Genomic DNA, 12,572 nt, shown 5'->3' on the forward strand with positions numbered 1-12,572 from the left:
TGCTTTTACGTTACTCATGTTGGCAGCTGTTCTTGATTCGAATTCTGGAATATTTACTTTGTCTTCTTTTATGAAGGCATTTCAGAAGACTGTGTTTAGTAACTCTGCTTTGACAGCACTGTCTTCAATAGTATCTCCATTGCTATCGCGCAAAGAAGGCATTGATTGTTTCTTGCCGCTAACATACTTCACATACGACCAGAATCTCTTTGGATTTTCTACCAGGTTTTGAGACAAAGTTTTGTTGTGGAAACTGTTATAAGCATCTCACATTGACGTCCGTGCTAAATTTAGAGCTTCTGTAAAAGATTGCCAATCTTGGGGATTTTGCATCTGTTTAAATTTTGCATGTTTGTTTCGTTGTTTCTGGAACAATGTTCTGACTTGTTCTGTGTCCCAAGGAGGATCAGCTCCATTGTTTGTTAATTTATTTGGTATAAATCTCTCAATTGCTGCCGATATTATTTCTTTGAACTCAAGCCACATCTGGTCCACACTTATATTATTAATTCAGAAGAAGTGGAGATTATCTCTCACGAAGGCGTTAAGTGAATTTTTATCTGCTTTTTTGAATAGGTATATTTTTTGTTTATTTTTTGAGGATTTGAGGGTTACAACATTCAATCTCGCTATGAAAACCCTGCGTTCATTCATCCCAGTATTGGTTTTGATGCTCATTATTAACTCAGGATTATTTGTTGCTAAGAGGTCAAGTGTGTTTTCACAACCATTTACTATTTGCATGGTCTCATGAACTAACTGCTCGAAATAATTTTCAGGAATATGTTTAGCACAATTTCGGATGATGTTTCATGCATACCTTCAGAATTAAACATGTATTTTCACCAACATATCAAGGGCAAATTAAAGTCACCACAAACTATAATCATATGGGCCGGGTACGGGTTTGAAATCACTCAAGTTTTCTTTGAACCTTTCAGCAAACGTATGATCTGAAATGGAGGGTTGGTAAAAGGATCCAATTATTATTTTATTCCAGTTGACAACAATGACCTCTGCCCATACTAACTCACAGGGCGCATCCACTTCAATTTCGCAACAAGATAAACTACTTCTAACAACAACAAACAAGCCACCACCAACCATGTTTAGCCTATCGTTTCGGAACACCGTTAGTTTCTTCGCTAAAATTTTGGCTGTGCTTATATCCGGCTTTAGCCAGCTTTTAGTGTCTACAACAATTTGAGTATCAGTGCTTTCTATTAGCGCTTGGAGCTCTTGTACTTTCCCAACACAGCTACAACAATTTACAACTGTTATACGGATGGTTACTGTAGCTACATTCTTCCTGAGTTTGACATGCACCCTTTGTGACTGAAGCCCATCTTGTGTTTTCACGAGACCTCTAACCTAAACACTGCACTTGCAACTGCAAAATTCTGTTTTACAATGAACTCTGATACTTGCCAAGTAGGTAACAATAGCTTCCAATCCTTGAATTTTATGTAGTCTGATGATTTGTAAGAGTAGCTAATGATACAGGTTTCTAATTTCTTTGTGAACTGGTATGTTTTATCAATTTCCTGCTTCCTGGATTCTTTAGGATCAGAGTACAAAACTCCACTCTTCATCCTAAATGAGAAGGCAAAGTCAACATGAAATCATAATGAACAATGTAGGAAAAGACAACTGCTACTTACCATAAAGAAGACACATTACGTTGCAGACAGACATAATTAAAAGACACTTCATAAAGCTTTCAGCCACAGCCTTCATCACCATAAGAGCAACACACACCATTAATACATGCAAGCTAGCATACCACATGCAAACATGACCGCCTGCTCCAGCATTTCGGCCTGAGGTGCTGGAGTTGTCGGTCATGTGTACATGAGGTATGCTTGCTTGTGTGTATGAACAGTGGGTGTTTCTCTTTTGCTGATGAAGGTCATGGCTGAAAGCTTTATGTAGGTGTCTTTTAATTGTGCCTGTTCACAACTTCATGTGTCTTCTTTAAGGTAAGTATTAATGTGTCTTTTCCTACATTCCTGATATTCCCACCCGGAGTTTCCATTGTTTGAAAACACAATGAGACATTTCTAAAAGCAAAACATGATGAATTTGTCGTCTTGATAAGTTTATCTATGTGCCAATGTAAGTTAACATGGTATCCAGCTGTGTCCCAGAGAATTTTATATACAAAATTTTACTTAGTGTTATTACTATTAAAGTCTACTTCTGGTTCAAGCAGATCATCTTTGCTTGTTTGAAATTACATAGTAAGTGTCTTTGTGAGAGTAAGACTTAAAATGCTAGCTAAGAGCTAGTTGAAGATCTGTTTGGTGATTGGCTGAACTGTGCCCTGTGAGGTTAACCCCTTGGGACCCTCAATTAGTATGCATGCATCATCAACAAACATATAGTTTTTGAACTGCCCTTTAAAGCCAATCAAAGGAAATTTACATAATCTATGTACAACTGCTGACCAGGTATTGAACTTCAATGGAGCCCCCCTATCCAATACGTTCTGTTAACTCTCCATTTTGAAATTTAACACATATTACTGTTTATTTAGTTGTCCAGTGATTGGACTCTGTTATTCGAGAGAAGTTATCATTTACATGAGCTTGATTCTTTCATCGATACTGTTTCAACTTTTACTACAGTCTCCAATAGGTCATTACTTCGTATAATTTCAGTTCCACTTACATAAGAAATACTTGCTTCTTCTGCTTAACCTTTACATACATGATTGTTAACTAATAATTGCTCGACTCCTTCATTCAGTTAACAACTTTTACTGCCACAGAGCCCCATCTTAACAATCCAACCAACACCTCTAACTCCAGACACCTACCTACATGTATGCCTGCTCCATATGTACTGGATCAATGCCGGTGTGACTCAGCAATGCTCCCGCCACTGAAAAAAGGCGCATAATGTATCGAAGGTCTAAAATGTCAGACTGGTTGGCTAGTGCACGATAACCAAAGAGTACAAGCATAGCAGACGCAGTACTCTTTCAGTTCCTACCTTATGAAATTACTTTCAGTCCAGTGATGCAGTTGCACAGTGAGACCCACTGCTTTTTATTGTGAAAGTAAGACTAAATCCATCCAAGACGAATGTCATTAATGCCAGAACATTTTATTTTGTCAAGAAAAAATTTTGAATCAAAGGCTTTGGCAAGCACACAGAGTATACCCATATGTCAATTATTCTTGTATAGCTTCCACTGCAGACAACTTTTTACAAATGCCGAACTGAGAGGCATATAAAAAGTTTTGTCTGGAAAAATGAATCAGTACTCTATCTATCCATTCAGGAGACACCGACTTATGAAATACTGTCCTTGTGGGCGAGAGGGGTCTGTGTGTTCCAATGAAGTAGAGGGCTATACTGGTGGTAATGGAACTGCTGGCAGAGTCTTTCCATACCAGGCAGGGCTCCACAGAGGATCGAGACAAAGAGTATCTCACAAAGTCCTATCTAGTTATTCGTTCCTCTTCCGCCCTGTGATTGTGTGGTAGCAGGCATAGTTCACTATTGTGACAGTGGAAGATCTTTGGTAACAAGCACAATGGTTGTGCACATTAGCTTTAAAGTGGAGGTGTAGACAGCGTTCTATAATCGAGGTGAAGACAAGCTATCTATGGGATAAGGCCCTGAAGTAAAACTTTGGCAGCTGCACAGGCCATGAGGTGGCTGCCCGTCCAGATGGCCATGGCTGTGGGATGATAACCCACACCACCAAAAATAATTCAAATCACAGACACAAAAAAGAAATTATCATAATAGCCACTTTCTGAAAAATTAAAAATGACTGGAAGGAATGAAACGGGTTTGTAACTAAAGATGCATTGTGTATCTCTGGTTTTACCAATGACTGAGTATGACAGGAAATATGTTCTATGCCAGTGAGTGATTAAGAAGGCAATTTAAAGGTAGCCCTATCAACTCAGCATGGAATTTTAACCGCTAAAAAACCATCAGTGTAGCCAGCAGCATTACTACTCTTCTGCGACCTGATGAATTTTGTAACCTCTTTAGGGTTTATGTTTTTGAAACTAATGTCTGATGGTGGTGCATTCAACATTTACAAAAGTAAATATAATGCACCTGGATTTGTTGTTTATTGATGGGTGTAAAATTTATTGCCACTTTGAGGAACTAATTACTGAATATGGTTGCACATAATTTTGAACTAGACATGAACCATGGACCTTGCTGTTAGGGCGGGGCAGGGGAGGGGGGGGGGGGGGGGGGGGGACTTGCACACCTCTGCATGCAATACAGGTAGCTGTACCATAGATAGAACCACAATGAAGGGGTATCTGTTGAGAGGCCAGACAAATGTGAGGTTCCTGAAGAGGAGCAGCAGTCTTTTCAGTAGTTGAGGGGGCAACAGTCTGGGTAATTGACAGATCTGGCCTTGTAACATTGACCAGCACATATCCATCCACACATATACAGACAGTGTGTGTGTGTGTGTGTGTGTGTGTGTGTGTGTGTGTGTGTGTGTGGGCGCGCACACGCAGGTGTGTATACCTGTCCTTTTTACCCTCTAAGGTAAATCTTTCCGCTCCTGGGATTGGAATGACTCCTTACCCTCTCCCTTAAAACCCACATCCTTTTGTCTTTCCCTCTCCTTCCCTCTTTCCTGATGAAGCAACCTTGGGTTGTGAAAGCTTGAAATTTGTGTGTGTTTGTGTGTTTTTTATTGTGTCTATCTACCAGCACTTTCTTGTTTGGTACGTGTGTGTGTATTTTTTATTGTGTCTATCTACCAGCGCTTTCTCGTTTGGTGTGTGTGTGTGTGTGTGTGTGTGTGTGTGTGTGTGTGTGTGTGTGTCTGTATGTATATATAATTAAATTTGTGTGGAACCTACAGAGTACATATCTTACTCACACTTGTCCAGTTTTTCTAACAACAGATTGGAGGAAACACCATGTTCTAGTTATTTTTAACGCTAAGTGATACTTTTCTTCTATGATCTGAAACAAACTAGTCAGCATTTTTGTTCTTAGCAGTTAGCTATCATGGTTAGACAAACTTTTGAATCAAAATTATTGAAGTTAATTGGGGTTAAAAATAAATTAGCAATCACTGTTACAATATATCTTTCAGTCCTTGATGGGAAGTTACTGTGGGAGGGACACTATCTGATCAAAAGTATCCAGACATCCCTATGTATTGTGGAATTGGTCACTAGATGTACGAGAGGCTGACCCATCAGTATAAAAGGAAGTGGAAGTAGTGTGTTGTCGGTAGAAAGCAGTACCAGCAGAATGGGCTGCCCAGGAGAGCTCAATGGCTACGAACATGGACTAGTCACTGGACATCATCCGAGTAACAAAAGTATCAGGGACATTTCAATCCTCCTAAAGTTGCCCAAGTCGATGTGTGGAAAAGAGAAGAAACAACCACAGCCAAACCATGGCCAGGCACAACTCATGTACTGATGGACGGCAACTGTCTAGCATTGTGGAGGGATGGTTGTAAAAAATCATATGAAATCCGCAGAATGAATCATCTGAGCTCCAAAGTGGTACCAGCAGTCCAGCTAGCACAATGGCCACGCATAGGGAGTTAAAACAAATGTGGTACAATGGTTGAGCAGCTCCCCGTAAGCCACACTTGAGCTGTAAGGAGCAACTCCACTGGACAGTAGGTGACCGGAAACTAGTGATTTGGAGTGATGAATCATGCCATACCCTGTGGCAATCTTATGGAAGGGTTTGGGTTCAACAAATGCCTGGAGAATGTTACCTGCCATCATGCATGGGTCTGTTTTCAATGGTTAAGGTATGGGCCCATTATTGCACTTAAGATAATGCCAAATGGGGAAAGATGTGATGACATTTTACAGCACCGTGTACCATATACAGTAGAGAAAAAGCTTGGAGACGGCAATTACTTACATCAGCATGACAATGTACCCTATCATAAAGCAGCACCTATGAGGCAATGGTTTGGGGACAATCAGATTCCTGAAATGGACTGGCCCAGAATTCTGACTTGAAACAAATAGAACTCCTTTGAGATGGGTTAGAAGGTTGCTGGTTTCGGTTCTAGGGTAAGAATAGGCTGCCATCTCTCCATAGATGTTCAGGTACCTGATTGAAACATTCAGATGTCTTACAGAAAGAGTTCAAGCAGTCATACAGATGAAGGGTAACACATCCCAAATCAATGTCCACTAATAGGTGTCAAGATACTTGTATCATATAGTGTAATTAATATCCGGACATCAGCAACTAAGTTGTTCTCAATCAGTGCAATCTGATAGAAAATTATTTAATCAGTTATTTATTCTTACACATACAACTTTACAATTATTAATGTCAATTTGATACAGTAATAAAACACAATTAAAAGGTAAAAAACAAAGAAGAGAGTAATTACTTAGAGCCCAAGTTAATTCCAAAACTAATGTTACTCTATTTATTCACATCTTATCATGATTGACCGCAAACACACCACTGACTGCTCTCACTGCATACACAGCCTTTTAGCTGACCCCAAGACCTTGATACCTATGGCTCTCCATTATATTTTTCGTGCGTTTCTTTTTGCCTGTTCGAAAAACTCAATCCTCCCATAGTGAAAGATGCATTGAGCTTAGGGAGCTGAAAAGGGTTACGCAGTATCATGTATCAATACTACACCATGGGTGTCCGAGTTGTCATTCAAGATCCAGTGGACCCAATGGAGCACACCTGCGAGTCACACCTCCAGTGGCTCTATGCCACAAGCACCACCCTCTGCTAACGCAATATATGTCAGCGACAGCAACACACCCCACTCACACTTGAAGTCACTTCATTATGTGATGCTGCGCAGATGCTCCCTAGTCGTGGCTCTGACACCATTGTTTGTGCTTTAGTTTAGGGAGTCTTTTCCTTGTTGACACTGAGGGCTTGACTCTATTTCTTGTTATGTTATTTGTAAAGAATCATAGTATGCTTAGAGAAATACCACTAACCATTTCTGCTCCTGTTCAGCTTTTCTATGACGACAGTTGCCACGCTACTCTGTAGCCCACCTCTCCTTACTGTTGTGTAGAAAGTTGTAGACAACACAACTGGCAACAAGCGGTTGTTTCCTTCATGGTGCAGTCTTCAAATTGACTTAATCCTGTTCTGTCATATTTCTTTTTTTCCCCAGTTGCTTATCTTTTGTGTATCCAGTATTTACCTTGCTTCTGCTCTTTATGTTCTAGGTTCCACGGTTGCTGCTTTTGCATCCCCTTTTTTCTCTCTCTGCTATTTTTGCTTTTTACTGTTTGTATTTGAGCATTGCTTAACTGATAATGGCTACTGTACTGCAGTTGGCTGCTTTGCCATCGGCAGTTCATTTGTCAGCTTATTCAGTGTCAAGAATCAACAAATGGCACAACTGCTTGACCTGATGAATCACTTCATGATGGCAAAAATGGGTTCAAACAAGACACTGGATCCAATGGCAGTGCCACCGATTCCATCACCTATGTATGTGCCACTATTTTGTGAGTTTGATGAGGCGAAGGAAGACTGGACAGAGTACCTCACACAGTTCAACATGCACATTGCAGCAGATCACACACACAAGGTACTGACAAACATTCTCATTTCTTGGCCCTGGCAGGAGTGGCTATTTATAGCCTGTGCGACAAATTCGCCAAGTTGTTTCCCACATCTCACCCTGAGCTAGTACAATATGAGGACCTATTTCAGGCACTTACAAAGTACTATGAAGGCAGGTTTCAAGTGTCAGCTGTGCCTTACAAATTCTTTAGGTTGCGTAAGCAACAAGAACAGACATATTGTCAGTGAGTAACTGAACTGGAAGACCTTGGACAATGAAGATTCAAATGTGGCTGTGGCAAATATTACAGTCATGCAGTGGTTCATGATGCCATCATGCATAATGTACCTGACTCTGAGATTCAGGAACAGGTTCTTAAATACCTGGACCCTGCCTTGCAATAGATTCTGCAGATTCTAGACTGTCAGGATTCCTGTGAAAGTGCAGCAGACAGTTTTGAAGTTGCCCCTGTCTATTCTTTGGCAGCCACGACACAAAGGTCTTGCAGCCAGCTCGCAAACAGCAGCCCAGCTGGCCACAGCCCAGCTGGCCACAGCCACAGCAATCACATAAACACATTGCGTCCAGCACAAAGTTTGAAATTGTGTCCTCGCTGTAATAGATTGCCAGTCTGCCCCTCATGTGAAGCAACTTTTATTTTTAGTCGTCCTTTCCCTCAGGCACTTCAAGAACAGGTAGCTCAGGATTTACTGCTTTGCAAGACAATGGGGTCATTGCACCTATTACTGTGTCAGTGGGTGTCCCCTCTTCTTGTACTGAAGAAGTTGTCCAGAAGACTCCGGCTGGGCACTGATTTTAAGGAAACTGTGAATCCTCAAACAGTCATTGACTGTTATCTCTTGCCGTGGCTGGAAGAACAGATGGATAATTTGGATGTCAGTATCACTTTTACAATACTGATTTGCGAGACGCTCACTTGCAAATCTCTTTGGGTGAGCCATCATAAGAGGTCTTCATCATTAATGCTCATGTGGGTCTCTTCAAATTTTTGAGATTGCCGTTTGGCAGCGCTTCCGCACCTGCCATACTTCAGTGCTTTATGGAGCAGCTGACTGCAAAAGTTCCTTTTTGTTCAAATTATTTAGATAGCATTGCCATCTCATGTCACATTACTGAAGAATGTATTATCAATCTCCACACTCTGTTTCAAGTGTTGTCTGCAGCTGGTCTCAAATATACCAGAGACAAGTGTGGGTTTTTTCAGTCTGAACTTGAGTACTTAGATATGTTATTAATAGCCAGGGTGTTCACCCATTGCAATAACATTTGCTTGGTATTGAGACCTTCCACCCCCACACAATGTGTGGGAATTGCAGTCTGTGTTAGGGGAAACTCATCTATTACATTCGATGTATTCATAAAGGCACTCAAATTGTGGGTCCCTTGCATTGCTTTCGGAGGAAGAACGTTCCTTTAGTTTGGTTGCAAGAGTATCAGTCTGCCTTCCAGAAGTTGCTTTGCTTAGTGACTGATGCCTTGTTTCTTTTGATTCAACCAAACCCATGGTCTCGGCTATAGCTGCTTCCTCTTACAGCATCAATGCACTTCTGCTGAATGAATTTGATGCTGTTGACCGACTGGTTGCCTTTGCTTCAAAGTTGCTGAAGAAAGCTCAATGTAATTATCTGCACATTGAAAAGGAGGCTCTCGACATTTTCTATGGTGTCACTAATTTTTACCAATATAGTTTTGGCAGAAAATTTTGTTTGGTGCCTGACCATAAGCCTCTAAAATCTTTGTTTAGCCCTTCTCAGTCAGTCCCAACTCGCACAGTGCAGAAGCTGCAATGCTGGCCTCTTCTTTTGTGATATTACCAATGTGAAAGTGCGTATCAGCCCACTGTTAAGCATGCCAACACAGATGGCTCTTTCTCGCTTCCCTGTTGATCCATATTCAACATTCGACGAGTCCTGTGGTTCTTGTTGTTACAGTGTTGCATGAGAGACAGATGGTTTGCAAATATTTCACTTAAACACCAGAAAATTGCCCAAGCAACAGCTGCAGATGCTGATTTGCAGAGTTTGTTGCACTACACCCACACTGGATGGTCGCATTCAGCCAGACAGATTTGTACCTCTGTATTTCGCAAAGGTTCTGCCTGCTGACATGCCCTTGCAGTTCACCAAGGCATCTTTTTGCTTCATTCTGATAATGAACGGTCACGTTTTGTGGTTCTGCAGGTTCTACAGCCTGACATGCTTTGTTTGCTACATCAAGGTCACTGGTGTGTCATTTGTATCAAGCAGTTGGTGTGATGTCATTGCACTTGGCATGGTCTGGATGCACAAATTGAACAGCTGACTTCTCAGTGCCAAGCTTGTGTTGAACATCAGTCAGCCCTGCCTCAGCAGTTCTTCGAATGGCTCAAACTTCAAGCACCTTGGAAATGTTTGCTCTTGGATTTCACAGGCCCTTACTGGAATATACATTGGCTATCATTTGTGATACTTTCAGCAAATTTTCCTTTGCGGTTCCTATGCACTCTACCATCTCATTCTACAATCCAGGCCTTGTTGTCAAATCTTTTGCCTCATGGGATTGCCTGAATGATTGTGACTGAGATAAGACCTCAATTTCTTGATGCCGAGTTTGAACAGTTTTTCATAGCCTCTGGCATCAACCACATCTTGAGTGCACCATTCACCCACAACCCAATGGCGATGCTCAACACTTTCTATGAACATTTGAGCAACAGATGAACAAACCCTTTTGCCTCCTACCCATGGGATCAAGCTCTGCTGCTCTTCTCATTTTCCTACCACTCCCAGCCATGCAATGGACCATCACTGGTGGAGTTGTTAGATGGACAGTGCCACCACACCTGGTTTCAGTTGCTGCACCTGTCATGGCAGGCGATGTCCACTCCACGCAGACAAACGAAACATATGGGATTTGGCAGACCCAATGAGGCACACATACTGAGCCATGCCTCCAGTGGCTCTCTGTACAACGAGCACCCTCTGCTGCCACAATATAGGGTGGTTGGTGGCAGCCACGCACCCCACTCACGCTTGGAGTCACTTCATTGTATGACACTACACAGATGTTCCAAGTCGCATCTCCCACACCATCATTCGTGCTTTAGAGCTGAACTCTATTTCTTGCTGCATTATTTGTACTGAGTCTTCATACACTTGGAGAAATACATTTTAACTAAATATTCTGTTTACTGTGTTAACTTGTTTGTTGATCATTTCTGCTCCTGTCCAGCTTTCCTACAAAAAATGTTGCCACACCGCTCTGTAGCCCACCTCTCCCTGCAATACAGGTTAACATTTTCTATCACAGAACTAGAGCTTACAATTTACCATTATCATGTTATACTTTGAAAATATATTGTGTAATGACAGAGTATTTATTTTTTAATTTTCACCAATCATAATATTGAAGATTACACAAACAATGGTTTTTCAGATAAATTAATTTCAAAAAATCGTATAGGGAATACACTGGAAAACAGTGACACAGGTTGATTACTCCTGTGACAATCTGGATGCCTCAGGTGACTAGCCATACAAGCAGGCTCTTACCAGAAGCAATCAGATGCAAACCATGTCATGTGTAATGGGAGTTGCTGCATCAATCACAATCATCTGTCAGTGCAACTCTCTCCTGAATGACTACCCAAGTTCTATATTTACCAGTGCCATGGAAGACTTCTTTCACATTTACTTTCTGATGTATCAGTTACACTTTGTTTCAGTCTTATTGTAATCAGGTCTACTTTCAAAATTCTCGTATTCAGATCTACTTTTAAAATTCCTCTGTGAAGTTCTTCTTGTTGAAGTTTATCTGGTCCAGAGCCAAACCGTACAAAAGCAGCATCACACCAAGGTGGTTCAGACAAGCTCCACTAACTTGCATTTCCAGTGGAAAGCAAAACAGTAGATAATGAAGCACAAGGAGGATACAATACCTGCACTGCCTTTCATCAGCTGACAGCTGCCTCTGTCTGGCCTGTTGCTGGTCATGTGGTACCTGGCTCCATGCTTCTGCTTGGCTCATTAGCTCCTGCACCTCATGAATGCGCTGAAACAGCACACTCTCTCAGAATAGTTTTTCATATCAAAATGACTTTACAAGGAAAGATCAAATTTCAATTAAACATTTCCAAATAAGTAACTGCTTTGTCATATTGTTTTACGGATCAACATTTATAGCATATCATGTTGTGTTGTGACTTAATGAGTTTTCTGTTCACCAGACTTCCTATTGTCCGTGCAGTAGTGACTTTTGCACTCAATACGTGTCGTTCTCTCTGCTGCCTGCTTTTTGTTTGTTATCCATTATCTTATGAAGGAATGAAATATGGAGGATCCTGTATCGATCTACTGTAGAAATTAGATGTGTGTGTAAACTTGGGCAAGATGATTACCATCTTAATTATTCGAACATTATATCAAGATTTATGAACTATAATACTGGTTTATGTATTAAATTTTTGTGGCAGTTAATGGTATGGCATTATAGAGCCTACAGTTGGTGATGTGTTTAATCACAGTATTCATACTAACTGCTTTGAAATTTTTATCCATGCCACCAGCCATTCATAGGAGAGTTCCTTTAACTCAATGAATAAAGTAATATTCTAAAGTATTTAGTAAACACAGTTGTCATGTAAAAGTTGGTAATTTTTATTCTTAGATGACCAGTTTTGAGCTTGTAAAGAGATCATCATCAGATCTAGAAACCTTGATGATAACAGGAATCACTGGCATGAAGTAGGCACATCCTGCTGGCGTGCAGTGCTCTCCACGCCAGTATGGAGAAGCCGAGAATGTACATCTCATGATCTCTTTACAAGATTGAAACTGGTCATTTAAAAACAACACTTACCAACTTATATGCGACCACAACTGTGTTTACTAAATAATTTAAAATGTTAACAGATCGCTGTTTTCCTGGAACAATGTCCTAAAAATTTTTAAAAGTAATATTCTTTACTGGCAACTAAGTTCCAGGATGTTTTAAAGTATTAGTTAGTAGTATAGTTATTGTAAAAATTTTCTATGTATTCTCATGT

At 40.7% G+C, this 12,572-nt stretch overlaps 1 protein-coding gene across 1 annotated transcript in view; it reads right to left on the reverse strand.

Moving 5' to 3' along the window:
• Window positions 1-12,572, reverse strand: part of LOC124594791 (ubiquitin conjugation factor E4 B) — a 286,207-nt gene that overhangs the window by 65,306 nt on the left and 208,329 nt on the right. Inside the window, exon 17 of the mRNA XM_047133209.1 lies at window positions 11,466-11,578. Within this exon, the coding sequence (XP_046989165.1) occupies window positions 11,466-11,578 (113 nt within the window). The remainder of the gene's footprint in view (window positions 1-11,465; window positions 11,579-12,572) is intronic.

The sequence above is a fragment of the Schistocerca americana genome, chromosome 2, assembly GCF_021461395.2.
Source record: "Schistocerca americana isolate TAMUIC-IGC-003095 chromosome 2, iqSchAmer2.1, whole genome shotgun sequence".
Taxonomy (NCBI): Eukaryota; Metazoa; Arthropoda; class Insecta; order Orthoptera; family Acrididae; genus Schistocerca; species Schistocerca americana.